General features: G+C 37.0%; 2 protein-coding genes across 4 annotated transcripts in view; both read left to right on the top strand.

Annotated features, from left to right (window-relative positions):
* The first annotated feature begins 502 nt into the window (after nt 1-502).
* On the top strand, nt 503-9,568 carry rab15 (RAB15, member RAS oncogene family). 2 transcript variants are annotated; one of them, XM_084432940.1, is made up of 8 exons: nt 503-573; nt 892-1,122; nt 7,075-7,135; nt 7,216-7,276; nt 7,415-7,492; nt 7,854-7,943; nt 8,084-8,149; nt 8,313-9,568. In XM_084432940.1, the coding sequence occupies exons 2-8, from the start codon at nt 999-1,001 to the stop codon at nt 8,469-8,471; spliced, it is 639 nt and encodes a 212-aa protein (XP_084289066.1). In that variant the 5' UTR covers nt 503-573; nt 892-998; the 3' UTR covers nt 8,472-9,568. The 2 variants fall into 2 exon arrangements, with proteins under 2 accessions (XP_084289066.1, XP_084289065.1); XM_084432939.1 differs by lacking the exon at nt 503-573 and having other exon boundaries at nt 674-1,122.
* Nucleotides 9,569-14,466: 4,898 nt separating this feature from the next.
* Nucleotides 14,467-16,984, top strand: part of sipa1l1 (signal-induced proliferation-associated 1 like 1) — a 91,164-nt gene continuing 88,646 nt past the window's right edge. For both annotated transcript variants that reach the window (XM_084432078.1, XM_084432077.1), the window contains exon 1: nt 14,467-14,777. The gene's annotated coding sequence lies outside the window, so the exon portion shown is untranslated. The remainder of the gene's footprint in view (nt 14,778-16,984) is intronic.

The following is a 16,984-nucleotide window of genomic DNA, read 5'->3' as shown; positions in this document are numbered from 1 at the left end:
TTGCTAATGAATGAGTGTTTTTTTTTTACGTGTGTTTACATTTACCATGTAAAGTTTTGTAGATTGTCCTGAATGAGTGTACAGTATAATTTTTTTCTTCATATTTTTTTTTAAATCATTGTTTGCCATATTATATGCCCAAACCGTTTAAAGTAATACATATGCACATATTGCTGATTATTACTTTTTGCTGATAATAATGTTTAATTATTACATTTATTTTAATCCCTTAATTGTGTCCCAGTTTAGTGACCATGATCAAGCTCATATACAATATACATATACTTACATATAAGACAACTCTATGTCGAATGCGTCTCAAAAATAGACGGTTATCGGTTAAAGTGCCTCAAGAAGTACTCTGGTTGTGAGTGAACGAATTGTTCAGTCCGGTTTTGTGAACCGATTCAGTTGATTCATCTAAACGGAATCGACTCTTAAGAACTATGAGGTCACAAATCGGGCATCGCCAATTATAACAAGCCATCATCCCCATGTAGATTTACTCCTTTTACGTGGTCAATATATTTTTGGTTGTCAACAGAAAAACGGATTCACTATGAATTTATGACGGTCTGAAATGCTTATATTCCAGATTGAATGTTATGCCTCAATTTTATATTATTTATATTAGGTTGTAAACTATTATAAGCTAAATGTATTTTATGAACGCAGTCTTGGTATATAAAATGTAATCTAGGCAAATGTACAAATGTATCAAAAGCATATGATGTGTGTGCCCGTTATCTCCACCCATTTCCTGAGGTGTGAAGGATGTCGGTGAAACGTACAGAGAGCATAGCTACAGTAGCCCACCGCACCCACCATAGACAGCAGCAGCGTTATACTGACTGATTTCTGCTTACATCAACTGCTGCTTTATCTACGCAGTCATTCGGCACGGACCGGTCGATGGAAAAAGCGAGAAGATGATACTTTGAAGAGGGTGGACATGGAAACCCGACGCTGAGTTCCTTTAATTGTGACCATAAGACACCATGGCCAAACAGTATGATGTGCTGTTTAGACTCCTGCTTCTCGGAGACTCCGGTGTCGGCAAAACCTGCTTATTATGCAGATTCACGGACAATGAATTTCATCCCTCTCACATTTCCACCATCGGTAAGAGTGTTACTTTCATGCATTCGTTTAAAGAGTTGCAGAACAGCACATACCGAAAAGAAAACCCATAGCAGCGCAGGGCCATTATAGTCTATGAGCCGTGAAAAGAATGGCTTAAATTACACCACATAGTGAGATGCATTTACACAACCAAATTTCTAGTTCTTTCTGAAATGCTTGATTGTGTGTGTGTGTGTGTGTGTGTGTGTGTGTGTGTGTGTGTGTGTGTGGTCTTAAAATGTTGCATATTTACACTGCTGTCACAATAGCCTAGTGTTTGCTTTAGATTGTCCTGAGATAGCCTAATAGAAATTCACTAAATGTAAATTAATATAAATTCATACGTAGGTTGCATGAATGGCAGTGAAGACACAGAAAGTGCAGGTGTATGTAATTGCATATAATAGATTGATGCATAAATGTGTCCTGTCAGTTCCAACTCAAGCAAGTTTGTATTGATATGAAATGGAAATCAGGTTTAACTCAATTGTAAGTTTTCATCTCATTTGTGAGAAATATGTAAAGGTTTTTATTGGACTCTCTAACGCCATTTTCTCTGAAAGGACTATTTTATCACAGCAAGCTTTTAAGCAACCCCCAGTTTTATGGATCATTTTTATTTTAGTTGATTGGATTTCATGAAAAACAAAATTTGGTTTTAAAAAGGCATTTCATAAATCTTAAACAGTGAGTGCTTGGTTTAGTAGAACATTTTCCCCAGCTTGTTAGTTTACATCCTGACAACAGCTTATTTAAAGAGGATGAAGAGAGAGATTATTTTACTGTAGTTTCCAGAAGTACATCATTTTATATTTTTCTCATATACATTTCTAATATGCATAAAGACACCATTTTTTTTCCACAGATTGTCATTAGAATGCCCATTAATTTTGACCTCAAACCCATTCTGAATACATTTTAATTTAACATATTTTTCTCATTCACGCAAACTAATAAGTGATTCTTATAGTGTGTAGTATGTCTTTCCAAACCTTTATGACTTTCTTTTTGCTACCATGGAAACCGTGGAAGTAGTCATCTTGCAAAAAAATTGCTCTCTTCCATACATTGAATGTGAATGAAATTATTCCATACTATTCATTGTATGGAAAAGAGTAGCTTGGACAGTTTGCTAAATATCTAATTTTGTGTTCCACAGAGGGAAGAAAGTCATATGGGTTTGGAATGACATGAGGGTGAGTAGATGATGACTGAACTGTTATTTTTGTGTGAACTGCCCCTTTAAGAGCGTCGTCTTTTTTAACGACAGATGTTTGCTTCTGTATTGTGATGGACATTTGAGTGTAACAGATTTTTAAAAAAGAAAAGGTGTAGGGCTATACTTAATTCTATGCATTTTTAAAATTTCATTCCAACTTTAAGAGCATTGGATCAGCATTGCCACATTTAAAGGGAAAGTTCGCCCAAAAATGAAAATATTATCATGATACAGTGAATTCTACAAAAGATGTGAGGATGAGTAAAGTATGACAGAATTCACATTTTTATGTGAACTATTCATTTTAATGAGGCATCTGAGGTGCTTGAACCCATACCAACTTTTTTATCCCTCAATTAAATCCCATGCTTCATTAGATGCGGAGTGAATGTCAGGCTGTTATTTTGCAAAAGTTCAGGGTATGCTCTGTTGTGTAGCTCTCTCAGTGTTTCCCAGGGAGCAGAAAATATCAAGTGGCTGAATCTTGAAATTAGACATAATATTCATAACACCCTCTTATTCCTGATGATGATATCACCCCATCAATAAGGAATCAGAAGCCCTGACTCATTCCTGCTGCCTGCTGTCTGTCCCGCCAGAGTTTATTTAATATTGTGGGACTGATCTATTTTTGTTAAGCAGTGATGTGATACAGAACAATCTTTAACTGCTGGATAAAAGCTTTAGTCTGACTGGTCCTGAGAGATGGCTGGCTCCCGCCCTAAAATATGGTTCAATGAGCTCTAGTCCGCAGGGCTATGACCCATATATATTATGATACTCGGCTGTCAAGGATCTTAAGCGCTGTACTGGAATATTATTCACGGTGGAAGAGATGTCTGTGTGGTCTGAAAGTTCATTTGAAGCATTAGCTTATGGTTCTTAGCAGTTATATATTTGCCTCGAGGGCAACATGCTGTTATGTTGAATTGTTCTTGCTATAGAAAGCAGCTGTTGATTGATTAGCTTGATAATAAACACAACAAGGAATGAGTTCCATTTCTGTTTCATTGGTTTATCTAGTCAATTGTTTGCGATGCTGTCAGCACTAGAGAAATTGGACTTGTGTTTAAATTTGTACGTGCTAATCACCATAGCATTTCTGTCTGTTGTCTTGTTCAAATCATTTCCATTTCCAATTAGCCTCTGTCTCAGAAGGAATGTGTCAAAGAGATGATTTAATTGTTACAGCTCTGGCACATTGTGGCAAGTTTAATACTCATTACCATCTGTCGCATGGCCATTAGATTGAACTGAAGGTCTGCTTTAATTTCTTGTGTTCAGAAACTTTATAATATAAAGTATTTGAGAGTGCTTCACTACAATACTTAAGTATTATTATGGGGAATCTGTACTTTACTTGAGTCCTGTTAAAACTGCTGAATACTTTTACTCAGTTACATTTAAAAGGTAAAAACTATCACTGTAGATGGATGAATTTGAGTTGTGTTAACACGGTTCATGACTAGTCTTGACTATTACACTTTATTCAAATGTCAAATCACTGTAAAATCATCTGCTGAGAATTTTAGCTGACAACATTAAGGTAACAGGTTTCAGGATATTGGTTTACTTAAATAAATTGTGATTTTTGACAGGTTTCTTTACAAAGTTTTTGCATCAAAAACACAAAAATGAGAAAACAGCCTCTTGTTTGCAAAAACTTAAGTACAATAAAATGTGGATACTTTTGTTTTTGCACCTGAAATTGCTATGTATAGATATACCGACATGTTAACAAAGAGACCTCTCTGGCTAATCATGTGATCCAACATGGCCGCTCCCATGAGCGGACCCGCTCTCTGTAAAACAAATCTTGTAATAGGCTACTGATAAAACTGCCGTCTTCATCTCATGTGAGTGCATAATACATAAATATAAATACATAAATACATAAATAATAAAATAATACAATTTCTTTGTTTTATGTTAATATTTAAGAAGAATTACAGTTAACTTGAGGTGAGGCAAAATTGTTGGTTTGGTTTCTCTTTTATTTTTGTTGTATTTCACAGCATTGCAGTTGTCCTTTCACTGCCCGTAATTCTGAAAGAGAGAAAGGTAGAGGCCGCTGTTTCATTATTTTCCTTTGCCCCAGGCCCACCAATTCAGTGGCTGTAGTGCTGACCTTTCTATGTCCCTGTTTGACAGCTCAGGGCACTAACACGACTTTATTTACTGCAGTTTGATAAAGCAGAGGCTATTAAACTCTGCAGATGGCATTAAACTGCATTCAAAATGGCTTTATACTCATGTCTTATTTTAGTATTTCTTGTACTTGCTTTTTTTTTTGTGCATGGCATGCCATCTGGTTCCAGGCATTGCATTGAATCCTTTTAAATGGAAACAAACTAGTAGCTAAAATCATGTTAGATATGAAGACCTCTATACAAGCTGTCTTAATTGTCTATCCTTTTTTATTCACACTGCAGTCAGGGCATGTTGAAAATAGAAGAGACACACTACTGTTGTTTTGGAGTCATACATGTTCTTGAGAGTGGAAACAACTATTCCAGAAGCTGGAAGGTCTTGCTGTGGACCTTATTGACAGATACTCTATTACTGCGGTTTTGCGGTTATTGCAGTTTTCTTAGAGTTCTCAGCTTTACAAGAGGGGTGTTTTCTTTCAGGGCTCAACATCTTGTTATGATTTCACACCTTACAAGAGTGCATCATTTTCATGTTCACTTTATTTGTGTCTAAATAGATTGGATCAAATATTAAACTCATCATTTTTAATGATGGAAATCATATGAATTAGTTTTTATCGCAATATCATTGAACAGAGGGATACATTATAAATCATTTCACTACTATCATTTGAGCAGAAGTTGCCATTTTTGCTTCTGACAAGAATACATTTAACCTTGTAAATAGAAATATTCAAGGTGTCTCTTTTTTTAGAATGATTATTATTTTAAAGTTTTAAAAGTTAATCAATGTATACACTCACCTAAAGGATTATTAGGAACACCATACTAATACTGTGTTTGACCCCCTTTCGCCTTCAGAACTGCCTTAATTCTACGTGGCATTGATTCAACAAGGTGCTGAAAGCATTCTTTAGAAATGTTGGCCCATATTGATAGGATAGCATCTTGCAGTTGATGGAGATTTGTGGGATGCACATCCAGGGCACGAAGCTCCCGTTCCACCACATCCCAAAGATGCTCTATTGGGTTGAGATCTGGTGACTGTGGGGGCCATTTTAGTACAGTGAACTCATTGTCATGTTCAAGAAACCAATTTGAAATGATTCGAGCTTTGTGACATGGTGCATTATCCTGCTGGAAGTAGCCATCAGAGGATGGGTACATGGTGGTCATAAAGGGATGGACATGGTCAGAAACAATGCTCAGGCAGGCCGTGGCATTTAAACGATGCCCAATTGGCACTAAGGGGCCTAAAGTGTGCCAAGAAAACATCCCCCACACCATTACACCACCACCACCAGCCTGCACAGTGGTAACAAGGCATGATGGATCCATGTTCTCATTCTGTTTACGCCAAATTCTGACTCTACCATCTGAATGTCTCAACAGAAATCGAGACTCATCAGACCAGGCAACATTTTTCCAGTCTTCAACTGTCCAATTTTGGTGAGCTCGTGCAAATTGTAGCCTATTTTTCTTATTTGTAGTGGAGATGAGTGGTACCCGGTGGGGTCTTCTGCTGTTGTAGCCCATCCGCCTCAAGGTTGTGCGTGTTGTGGCTTCACAAATGCTTTGCTGCATACCTCGGTTGTAACGAGTGGTTATTTCAGTCAAAGTTGCTCTTCTATCAGCTTGAATCAGTCGGCCCATTCTCCTCTGACCTCTAGCAACAACAAGGCATTTTCGCCCACAGGACTGCCGCATACTGGATGTTTTTCCCTTTTCACACCATTCTTTGTAAACCCTAGAAATGGTTGTGAGTGAAAATCCCAGTAACTGAGCAGATTGTGAAATACTCAGACCGGCCCGTCTGGCACCAACAACCATGCCACGCTCAAAATTGCTTAAATCACCTTTCTTTCCCATTCTGACATTCAGTTTGGAGTTCAGGAGATTGTCTTGACCAGGACCACACCCCTAAATGCATTGAAGCAACTGCCATGTGATTGGTTGATTAGATAATTGCATTAATGAGAAATTGAACAGGTGTTCCTAATAATCCTTTAGGTGAGTGTATTTTTTTATATCCTTGTATCTCTAATATCACTTTACTTTCTTTTTGCCTTTTTAAAATCCCTTATAATATTACACTGACAAAAGCCAGTTGTTGAATGACACCTTCCTCCAGGAAGTGAGATCATTTTGGTGAGAAAACAATAGCACAGGCATGAAGTATAAGCAATAGATTTGATTTTTTTTTTTTTTTTTTTTTAGTATTTGTCGTCAACTGTTTGATAAAATTACAGAAATCTGTATAAAAAAAAAAAAATCTAAATGTCAAATATCAATAAGGTAACACCCCCATGTAAGCTGAATACTTATTTCCATCTAAGTTCTGTCCTGTACATTTCCTTGCCATTGATGTAATAGGCGTAAACAAATATCTTAAATGCTTAAGCCTGACCTAAGTGTATTTCAGACAGAAGGAACAGTCTCTCTCACCACTTCTGCTTATTCTTCAGTCACTCAGCTCTGATTTGAATGGTTCAGTAAAATGAACGGTTCCATGAGAGCATTGATTTGAGTGCTCATTTTATTGTAAAATATTTGAAATCATAATGAAATGTTTTCCTTTTCCAGGTGTTGATTTCAAAATGAAGACCTTAGAAATAGATGGCATTAAAGTACGAATACAAATATGGTAGGTTTTATTTTCCTCTGATATAATATAACCGTGTTTGATCAATTGATTCAGCTAATCAGATGTGTTTGTGTCTGCAGGGACACAGCAGGTCAGGAGAGATATCAGACCATCACTAAGCAGTACTACAGAAGAGCACAGGTGACCTTCACACATGCACAAAGACGTCTCACTACTCATATTGTGACCTACTGAATGATTCAGATCTAATAGAGATGCCTATTGGTGTCCACTGTGTGATAATTCACTGATAAACGCGGATTGATTCTGTATCAACAGGGCATTTTTCTGGTGTATGACATCACAAGCGAGCGCTCGTTCCAGCACATCATGAAGTGGGCCAGTGATGTAGATGAAGTGAGGCTGTGGAGTTTAAAGCATATCTTATTTATTTATAGATTTAAAAAATAATTTTTCATACCTGTTTTGCCTTTTTTTCATGTTACAATATATTATCATCTGAACATGTTTTGAAAAAAGTTTTGGACCCCACTATATGATTCATATTCATATTGCCACCATGTTTTCCCACAAGAGTGCAAAAGAAAACAGGATGAATTGTCACCATACACAAACTGTACTAAACCAATACCGGTTATTGATCTTACTCAAACCTGTGCACTCCTGTTAAATGAGTTTTATGTGTCATATCACATTTATCTGTTTCTGCTCTGTTCCGTTCATCTGCTTCTGTTGAATCTCTTCTGGTTCTGTCCAGTACGCCCCTGAGAAGGTGCAGAAGATACTTGTTGGGAACAAGTCTGATGAAGAACAGAAGAGACAAGTAGCTACAGAACAGGGAGATAAGGTCAATAAATAATACTTCCCTCCTGTACACTGCATCTTTCATTCATACTGCCATTTATTCCACATTTACCGTTTTGTGTGATAACCTAATAATTCATATCTAAGTTTTAAGACATCTTAATCATCTTTTTTTTGCTCCAGCTTGCCAAGGCTTATGGAATGGACTTTTTTGAGACAAGTGCCTTTACCAACCACAACATTACAGAGGTACAATGTTGCCCGCATGCATTTTTCTTTTCAGTTTTTTTGTTCTTTTTAGATATTTGAAGAAGGGATACACAAGTTGTTCATGCAACCATCTGATCATTTTCTTTGCATATTTTTATTGTCTACAGCTATTTAGGGTTTAATATTTTTCCTTCCTTTACAGTCTTTCACCCGATTGGCTGAATTAGTCTTGCAAGCCAATAAGAAGGATCTTGATTTGTTGGGAGGATCCATTAATGAGGAGTTAAATCTGGCTGTTTTGGAGGAGCAGGAAGGATTGTACAATGGTAGCGACGACACCAGCAAGTCCTGCTGGTGCTGAGGACAGGAAGTGACATTTTTCAGTTGATTTCCATGTTTATGTTGCATTTACATTTTGAATCTTTTTTCAGTTTAAAAAAAAAGACGATCAAAAGGGCACTTCAGTGCAACTGTACATTATTTAATTAGGCTAATTCAAGCCACACATTCAGAGTCATTCTTAAGTTATCTTATATTTAAAGAACAGGTTGATTTAAATGTGAGGAAGGAGTATTTAACATGGTTTTGTGGCTGGAACGTCCATGTTAACATGTAATATTCATTATTTTGTTATGCTATGAGACTTCATGTGAATATTTCCAGATCTGATTTGGCTTTCTATAAAATTCTCTAAAGCCTTGAATGCACCTACTTGACCTTCATTGAATGCTCTTTCAAGGTAATACGTTTATTCTTGAGTGATGAATTGATGAAGCTAGAGTTTCTCATGTCAGTGTAACAATATAAGCTTCTTTTCTGTAAAAACATTGTCACTAAACTTGCTGCTTACCAGTTCTGGTCCACTGTGATTGTAAATGAATGCAAGGGGTTTTATCTCATTAATCTGAGGTTATTGTACTAAAATATTATCATTTAATGTGGTATTTATGCCAATATTACATCAAGCTCTTTTTGTTATTAATAATAACTATTTAGCTGATTAGAATAGTTGGAATGTTTCAACTTTTACTCTATAACTGATTCTTGAAATGCTAAAGTTTAACTTTTATCACAGCACACCGAACATTTTTTTTATTTTTTATCAACGTCTCACCCATCCCAACTTGTATGAAATGTATGCAGAATGAACCGTTGTGATTCCCAGCATTAATGCTGGTGTGCGTCGCCGCAATGACACGGGTTGTATTGCTAATGATTCAATGTATATATTACACTATTGAAGCATTTATATGTGCAAGTGGTATTGTACTAATGTTGATTTAAATGAACTCTTGAATAATGCTGATATGTTTACCTGTGCTATCTGATAACTTGTTTCATGAAAAATGTCCACAAAACAATTAGAGAAATTCAAATACGTATGTGTTTTATTAAACTGTAATATTGTGATTCTGTTTAGGGGGGTCAAATATTTACGAATAAACATTTAATTATGAATTATGATTTTTTTTAATTGAAATTGTGGTACAATTCAATTACATTGGATATATAGACAGAATAATAGTGTAATTTCAGGATTTTGGAGATATTAACAAATCTCCGTAAGTGCAACACCACAAGTCAACACTAGGAGGCAGTTGTGCAAAGCTGAAATCCATGCACGGAAATGCGCATGGTGAAACACACTGGGGGGGGGGGGGGACAACTGGGGAAGAAGAATGTGTTTGTGTTTTTATGTAATGCTCAGAACTGATAGTTTATCCTTCAGCAGTTGTTAAGTGTTTTGATAATGAAGTTAGTTCTTTTGCGCAATTTTATCAAGGTCATGATGTTTTCTTTTAGAGCAGATGTGTATGCCGTGTTAAGTGTCCTTCAAAAATACTTTGAAACAAAATATTCTGCTTGTACATCTTTGTAGCAAATCAGATCTCTCCATACGCAGCTGGATGAAGTCTGGAAAGAGAGAGCACTGATTTAATTAGCAAATGTCATGCCATGTGCTCATGTTTGCAAGCAAGCCCTACACATGTGCAATGACACAACTGCAAATATATTACAAAATAAAATTATCAAAAAAACAACAACATTTATTCCCTATAAAACACTTTCTTCTGTGTGAAAACAAAAGATGATGTATTGGTAAGACTTTTAAATAAGTGTAACATTAGTTAACCACATTAGTAACTAACAATGACAAATCATTTTAAAGCATTTTAGAAGTTTTACTAATAGATTGTTAAAATCAAAGTTTTATATTATTGAATATTATGGACCTGAGCTAACATATACTAACAATGAAAATTAGTATTTTTATTGATGATCAAAAAAGATTAATAAATAAATTGTTCATTGTTAATTAATGCATTAACTAAAGTCAAAACCAATTTATGTTGTCTGTACTGTATCTTCTATTGTGTTATAAGAAAGAAAGTCATACAGGTTCGGAACAACACGAGGGTAAATAATGGCATGCAGAATTTTCAATACATCACATACGCATCTATTTACAAAATGAGAGGATTTCTTCATTAATAATGTTGGAGTGCTGAGTCTGTTTGGCACACATATGCACATGTGAGTGGTCTCATATTCTTGATTTGCCTAACTCTGGTACTTGCCATTTATACAATGTGCATTGTCTGCAGAGGACGCATTTGTAAGGCTATTTAGTAAATCTATTTAGGTGTCACAGTGCGTTCTCACAGATGACTCCATGTGTCATCTCTAAGAGAGTGCCAAGTAAGAGCTGTAGCTGCATGAGGGACACAAACACATGATGAAGTATAAAAAATGAAGGACTAACTTGGATAACATATGATAGTTATCATGTAAGAACTGCCAAAGTCGGGAGATTACATGAGGACACGTTTGGCTCACATTTTTTTTTTTGCTTTAATCCTGCTATTGTCATTAGTCTCACTTTTGAGTTAAACAAGATTTAATCTTTGTTTTCTTCATCTCCATTGTCAGCATTCAGAGTTTTGGAATCAAGCTGATTACGAAAGAGGAGAAAAACAGCCCTTAGCTCTGCTCAGTTTTCCTTTCCTAGATAATCCTGTCATGCCATAACCAAACACTTCCATGCAATTGGCTCATTTAATCATTGATTTGCTCATAACAAAAACTTGCATTGAGTGAAATAAACCAATGTGTCCTTAGGATAGACGAGAGGAGAGAGAGAGAGAAACGAGATGTGCTTTAGTATTATTTTTGGGGTGCGTACGCATTCAGCGGGGGCGTTTGGTGAGGAAAGGGGGGGTCCAGCTTCAGGACACTTCTGCTAAGCACTGTGTTGTCATCCTCCCACCTCGCCACACTGTGCTTTCACACCAGAGTGAGTCACGCTGGCTCTCTGAGCTCTGGAGGTGCGCAATGTGGAATGCTAAGCACCCTGAGAGAACTTCACAGAATTCAGACTCTTTCTACTCTGGCTTCTCATCTCTCCTTTGTACCTGCTTGGAGATGTTGAAAAATGCTGAGAGAAAGCTGCTTGATCTTTGTTTCCACATGCAGAACTAAATGTACATTTGGTTTTGTCTTGGTTTACCTTACTGTTTTAGGCTGATTACTATCAGTTAATCTATCTATCTATCAGTCCATCCGTCTAACACACAAACACACACACACACACACACACACACACACACACACATTTAATTGATATAATATTCTGTATATATATATATATATATATATATATATATATATGTGTGTGTGTGTGTGTGTGTTTGTGTGTTAGACGGATGGACTGATACTTGCACACACACACACACACACACACACACACACACACACACACACACACACACACACACACACACACACACACACACACACACACACACACACACACACACACACACACACATTTAATTGATATAAGATTCTGTATATATATATATGTATATATATATATATGTGTGTGTGTGTGTGTGTGTGTGTGTGTGTGTGTGTGTGCAAGTATCAGTCCATCCGTCTAACACATAAACACACACACACACACACACACACACACACACACACACACACACACACACACACACACACACACACACACACACACACACACACACACACACACACACACACACACACACACACACACACACATTTAATTTATATAATATTCTATATATATATATATGTGTGTGTGTGTGTGTGTGTGTGTGTGTGTGTGTGTGTGTGTGTGTTTGTGTGTTAGACGGATGGACTGATACTTGCACACACACACACACACACACACACACACACACACACACACACACACACACACACACACACACACACACACACACATTTAATTGATATAATTTTCTGTGTGTATATATATATGTGTGTGTGTGTGTGTGTGTGTGTGTGTGTGTGTATAATTTTCATATTATTTATTATGAAAATGTATTTATTTTGACATAATCTAAACATATTATAGGAGTCACATACTTATGATTTCTTAACGAGATTGCATTAATCAACTTGCATTAGGACTTATTAATGCTTCTCTGAAAAATTAGCAACTGTGTTATTTATTAAAAAGATCATGTTGTTTATAAATAGTTTTTTTTTTCTCAAAAAAAGTATTCATGGAATCTGTCACTCACTTTAAATAGTCATTTGTGAAGCAGTCAGGGAAGGGCCTTAGGATATTGATTCAGGCAGCAAGAAAAACATTCAGCATGCGTATCTCCACTTTCACACCACACACTGTATTGTGTGCACTATGCACCTATGAAAAGATAATTATGATTTCTTAATGAGATTGCATTCATCAACTTGCATTAGGACTTATTAATGCTTCTCTGAGGGAAATACTAATAAAGTCTTGGAACGCATTGTGAATATAACTGACTGCCATTAATCTCTCTCTGCGGGCATTTGGTAATTACTGTGCTGATTCCATCAATATAACAACAAAAATATGAACAATAACAACATGGGCTAGCTTAATTGTATGCTAAATTATGTAAATCGCTTAGACTAACTAGTGCATCAGCCATTTTGAAGGCCGCACACGCTCTCTGCTCTGTTCTTCTCATTGGGCCACACAAAGACCCTGTGTGCTCAGCAACAACTTGTCACCTTTCTGCATGTCATTCTGTATTAGTGTATCTGCATCGCTTGAGTGGAACTAAATGAATGGGACCATTCTTCCTGTTTCCCTGGCATCCCTGACAAGACATTCCTATGTGAGGTCACACATGCAATTGTGTGGTCAACATGTAGGGGGCGTCAAGTATTGATCACTCAAACAGGACAAAGGCATTCCTAAATAATTTAGAAGGAATGGTCGGATGTTAACAACCTGGTTGACATGATGAATTCTGTTTGTGCACAGATGATAATCTATGAAAATTTAGCAACTGTGTTATCTATTAAAAAGATCATGTTGTTTATAAATAGTTTTTTTTTTCTCAAAAAAAAAAAAGTATTCATGGAATCTGTCACTCACTTTAAATAGATTAACCTCCACATGCGCTCAATGAGGACATTTCTTTTTGGATTATATGTGCCCTTTATTTTCCTTGGATTAAAATATATTCTGTCAAATATGGACAGTGAGTTCTGCAGTGTACAATCCTCTGCAGTTCAATTTGATGTGATAACTCAGTTTTCTTTAGGAATAGTTATGAGACACACAAGTAAAAATGCAGCGTAAATTGGAACTATATTCACATGAAATCCCACGCAAAACTGTCACTTTTACAGTACCAGTAAAAAAGTTTGGACAAACCTACTCATTCATTATTTATTTAGTTACATTTAAGCATGCACCTTGTTTTATTTACATATGACATAGGCTACTATATGTCCAGTTATCAAATGTAAAAATAATAGTCAGCATTTGACACCAAGGCTACTGTCTTCTTAAAATTTATAAACTAAAACTGCCAGAGCATTTTAGTTTGTGTAAAACATAATGTGAAATGGGTTTATATTCAGACAATAAACATGATTGTGAAAATAACTAGGGATGGTATTGATTTTAGTTGTTTTTCACAAACTACTTCCTGCAAGAGTTTAGCTTATCAAGCACGACTGGTTACAAATATCAAAGAGAAATATGAAATAAACATGAGACGGTTTTTGAAAATGAGGTAAAACACTAAAGCTATTGTTCGTACTATTAATCAAGGTGTTAATCATTATGCTTAGAATTAAGCATGCCACAAATGCTACCCAACTAACACGACGCAGATTTAGTAATGCACACATTTGGAGAGGTCAACCCTACTCTTGTCAAAGACAACAGAATACCAGTCGCGTGATAACCGCGCAGCACATAAATTGTGCTGTTGCTACGGCAACGCTGTCCGTAGGGGGCCCATTCCCACAGACACAAATCACGCTCCTCTCTCTTCTCAGCTATCGCGAGATTCCTGCAAGCGAAGCGTAGCAGCAGATCGCAGTGACCTCATCAGCAGCTGCAGCGTGAGGCGGAGCAGCAACTTTTGTATGAACTTCGAAGTTGAATAATTGTGAACGAGACGTCTAGCTGGGGCCAACGGTGCTGCTGCTGGAGTAACGTTAGATACAACAATACGCTGCAAAACCTCCCGCGTCAAACGGGGAAAACAGCAGGAATAACGGCTGCACACAGACTGCACTTCGCTGGCGATTATTACGAGGCGGAGAGCAGAAGCTTGTGTCGGACTTTTATCGGAAGGTTTCGTGGGAGAAGAGACCGCACGAGAGGTGGAGAGGGAAGAAGGTGAGTTCATAACATGTCTGTGATTGAACTGTCCATGCCAACTCCCAACAGTGCTTATGTGTTTGTAAAGGGGGCCACGGACGTGTTTTTTTCGGAGGAATGCTCCCCTGTAATCTCTAAAATGCCCGCGTTTTATCCCTCGAGCGAGTTGCGACGGTTAACGGATGATCTCTGCTCCTCACCTGATTATCAGAGGAAAACCAGAATCGACCTGAAAGTTGCAGTTAAGGCGATCATATTTTGATAGATGAAGATGAAAGCAGGCAGAATGGGAATATATACATGTCGTCCGCTGTGTCGTGATTATTTGCTCTCAATTTGATAAACAAGACGATGCAAGGTAAAGGTCTTAACTCTTAATTCTTAATTATTGGGCTCAACTCCAGATGTGAGAAGAACAGGAGCCAGTGACAGACGAACATCTTCTTAAACATGGATTGTGTGTGTGTCACATGCACATATAAGTTAATCATTACTGCATCAGTCAGGGCGAGAATTTAATCAAATGGACCGCAACTTATGAAAAGACTTGATTCTGACTCCTTTGTTTTTTTTTATTATTAAATCAGAGGTTGCGTGAAGGTTGAAGGATATACTTTGTAAAACTTGAATCCATACAAATGAGCACGTGTGTTTCAGTTAACGTTAATATCGTCCTGTAAATGTCAGGGTATTTTAAAGTGTGATTTCCTGGCATGTATAAAGTCATATACATTTTAGTAATATCATTTCTTCCCTAGCCATGCCAATTTCCATTTTTTTTCAGGTAGGCTAGAAAACTTTTTTTTTCCCTGTATGGAATTAATTAAAAAAATCCTTATACATTAATCACTGGAAATGTTATGCACATTAATTGGTCAAAAAGAGTAGGAGCCCTCCCTAATATATAAATAATTTTCAGAACGAAGGCTGTCTCTCAAAAACTAGTAAGCTGCCTATCTAGAGCAGCATTTTGTACATCACAGGCTCTTTCCAGACCCTAATATCTATATAATCTGCTGCATTAACTGCGAATCATATCAGGTGTCCAACCGGAAGAGTCATTGGGCTGTAGATCACATCGCATTTATTATGCATAACATTTTTGTCACGTCAAAATTGTGAGGTCTGTTGTTGTAGGTTGACTAATGGCCCTTCCTTCAGTTTTCTCCCTGTAAGGGCTTCACTGATTTGTCATTTGCATGTCTTTTCTTCATTGTGTGGGTGGTGTGTGCTCACTGTGTATTGGCCAGGCTCTAAATGCAGTTCATGTGGGGGTGGATTTGAAGAGCTGGTCTCTGATTGAAGTGCTTTCTGACATTCCCTTTTTAACTTTAAATATATGGAAGATGCAGACCATCACAAGATCTTAAAAAAAATGATCAAGGAAGAATTTTGCATGGTATCAAAACGTCCCCGAGATGTTGATGTTACCGTGTCCTTTGACAGAAGTGCCACTGTATTTGTTTAGTCTCGAGTCAATCTGACCACTTTTAGACTTTTCCAGTTGACCACCTTCAGACTTGCACTTTGTTTTTGCTAGATCACCCATGGAACAGCACGGATCCCATAATTCCTTTTTGCTATATAGAAATAACATATTACATATCTTTAGAGTTGATTTGGATAAAGTCAGTAGCAAGCAGATATTGCCCTGCTGTGTGAAACTTAGTTAGATTTAATGTTTTCTTCCCCCAGCCTCTATCTAAGAATGCCAAGGATGCAGTTATCTGCAGGCAGTGTCGCATTTCCAATATTAAGTAGCCTATTGAAAGGGAGTGTGTAGGTGGACACGCACATGTTGTGAAACATGTAGAAAAGGAAATGTGCAAGGGGAAAAAAGACGCCTGGGTGGATGATTGGCAGCAGAGGGATTATCAAGAGTTTTTCACATGCAGAGCGCTCCAGATTCTATAGATCCCGATTAGATTAAGGTTTTTATCATTGCCTCAGGCTTAACAAATCATGTGCAAGTTTGTGCATTTAACAGCTTCACCTGTTGCTATCTATATGCCGTTGCTATGGAAGTTTGGTTAATCATGTCTGTTGTTAGGTTATGTAAGTATATTTTTCTAAGATTTAGCAGGCGACAACCTCCGAATCTAATTCTGTAACAGGTCTGCACTCTGCATCAGATGTAATTTGTCAGATAGCATCTAATAGCTTATCATGTCCATTGGTATATACGTATGTAACTTTTTTTAAGGTACAGTGGCTCATCCCTGGGT

This window comes from Rutilus rutilus (assembly GCF_951802725.1).
Source record: "Rutilus rutilus genome assembly, chromosome: 15".
NCBI lineage: Eukaryota > Metazoa > Chordata > Actinopteri > Cypriniformes > Leuciscidae > Rutilus > Rutilus rutilus.
This window is presented reverse-complemented; position numbering and strand designations above follow the sequence as displayed.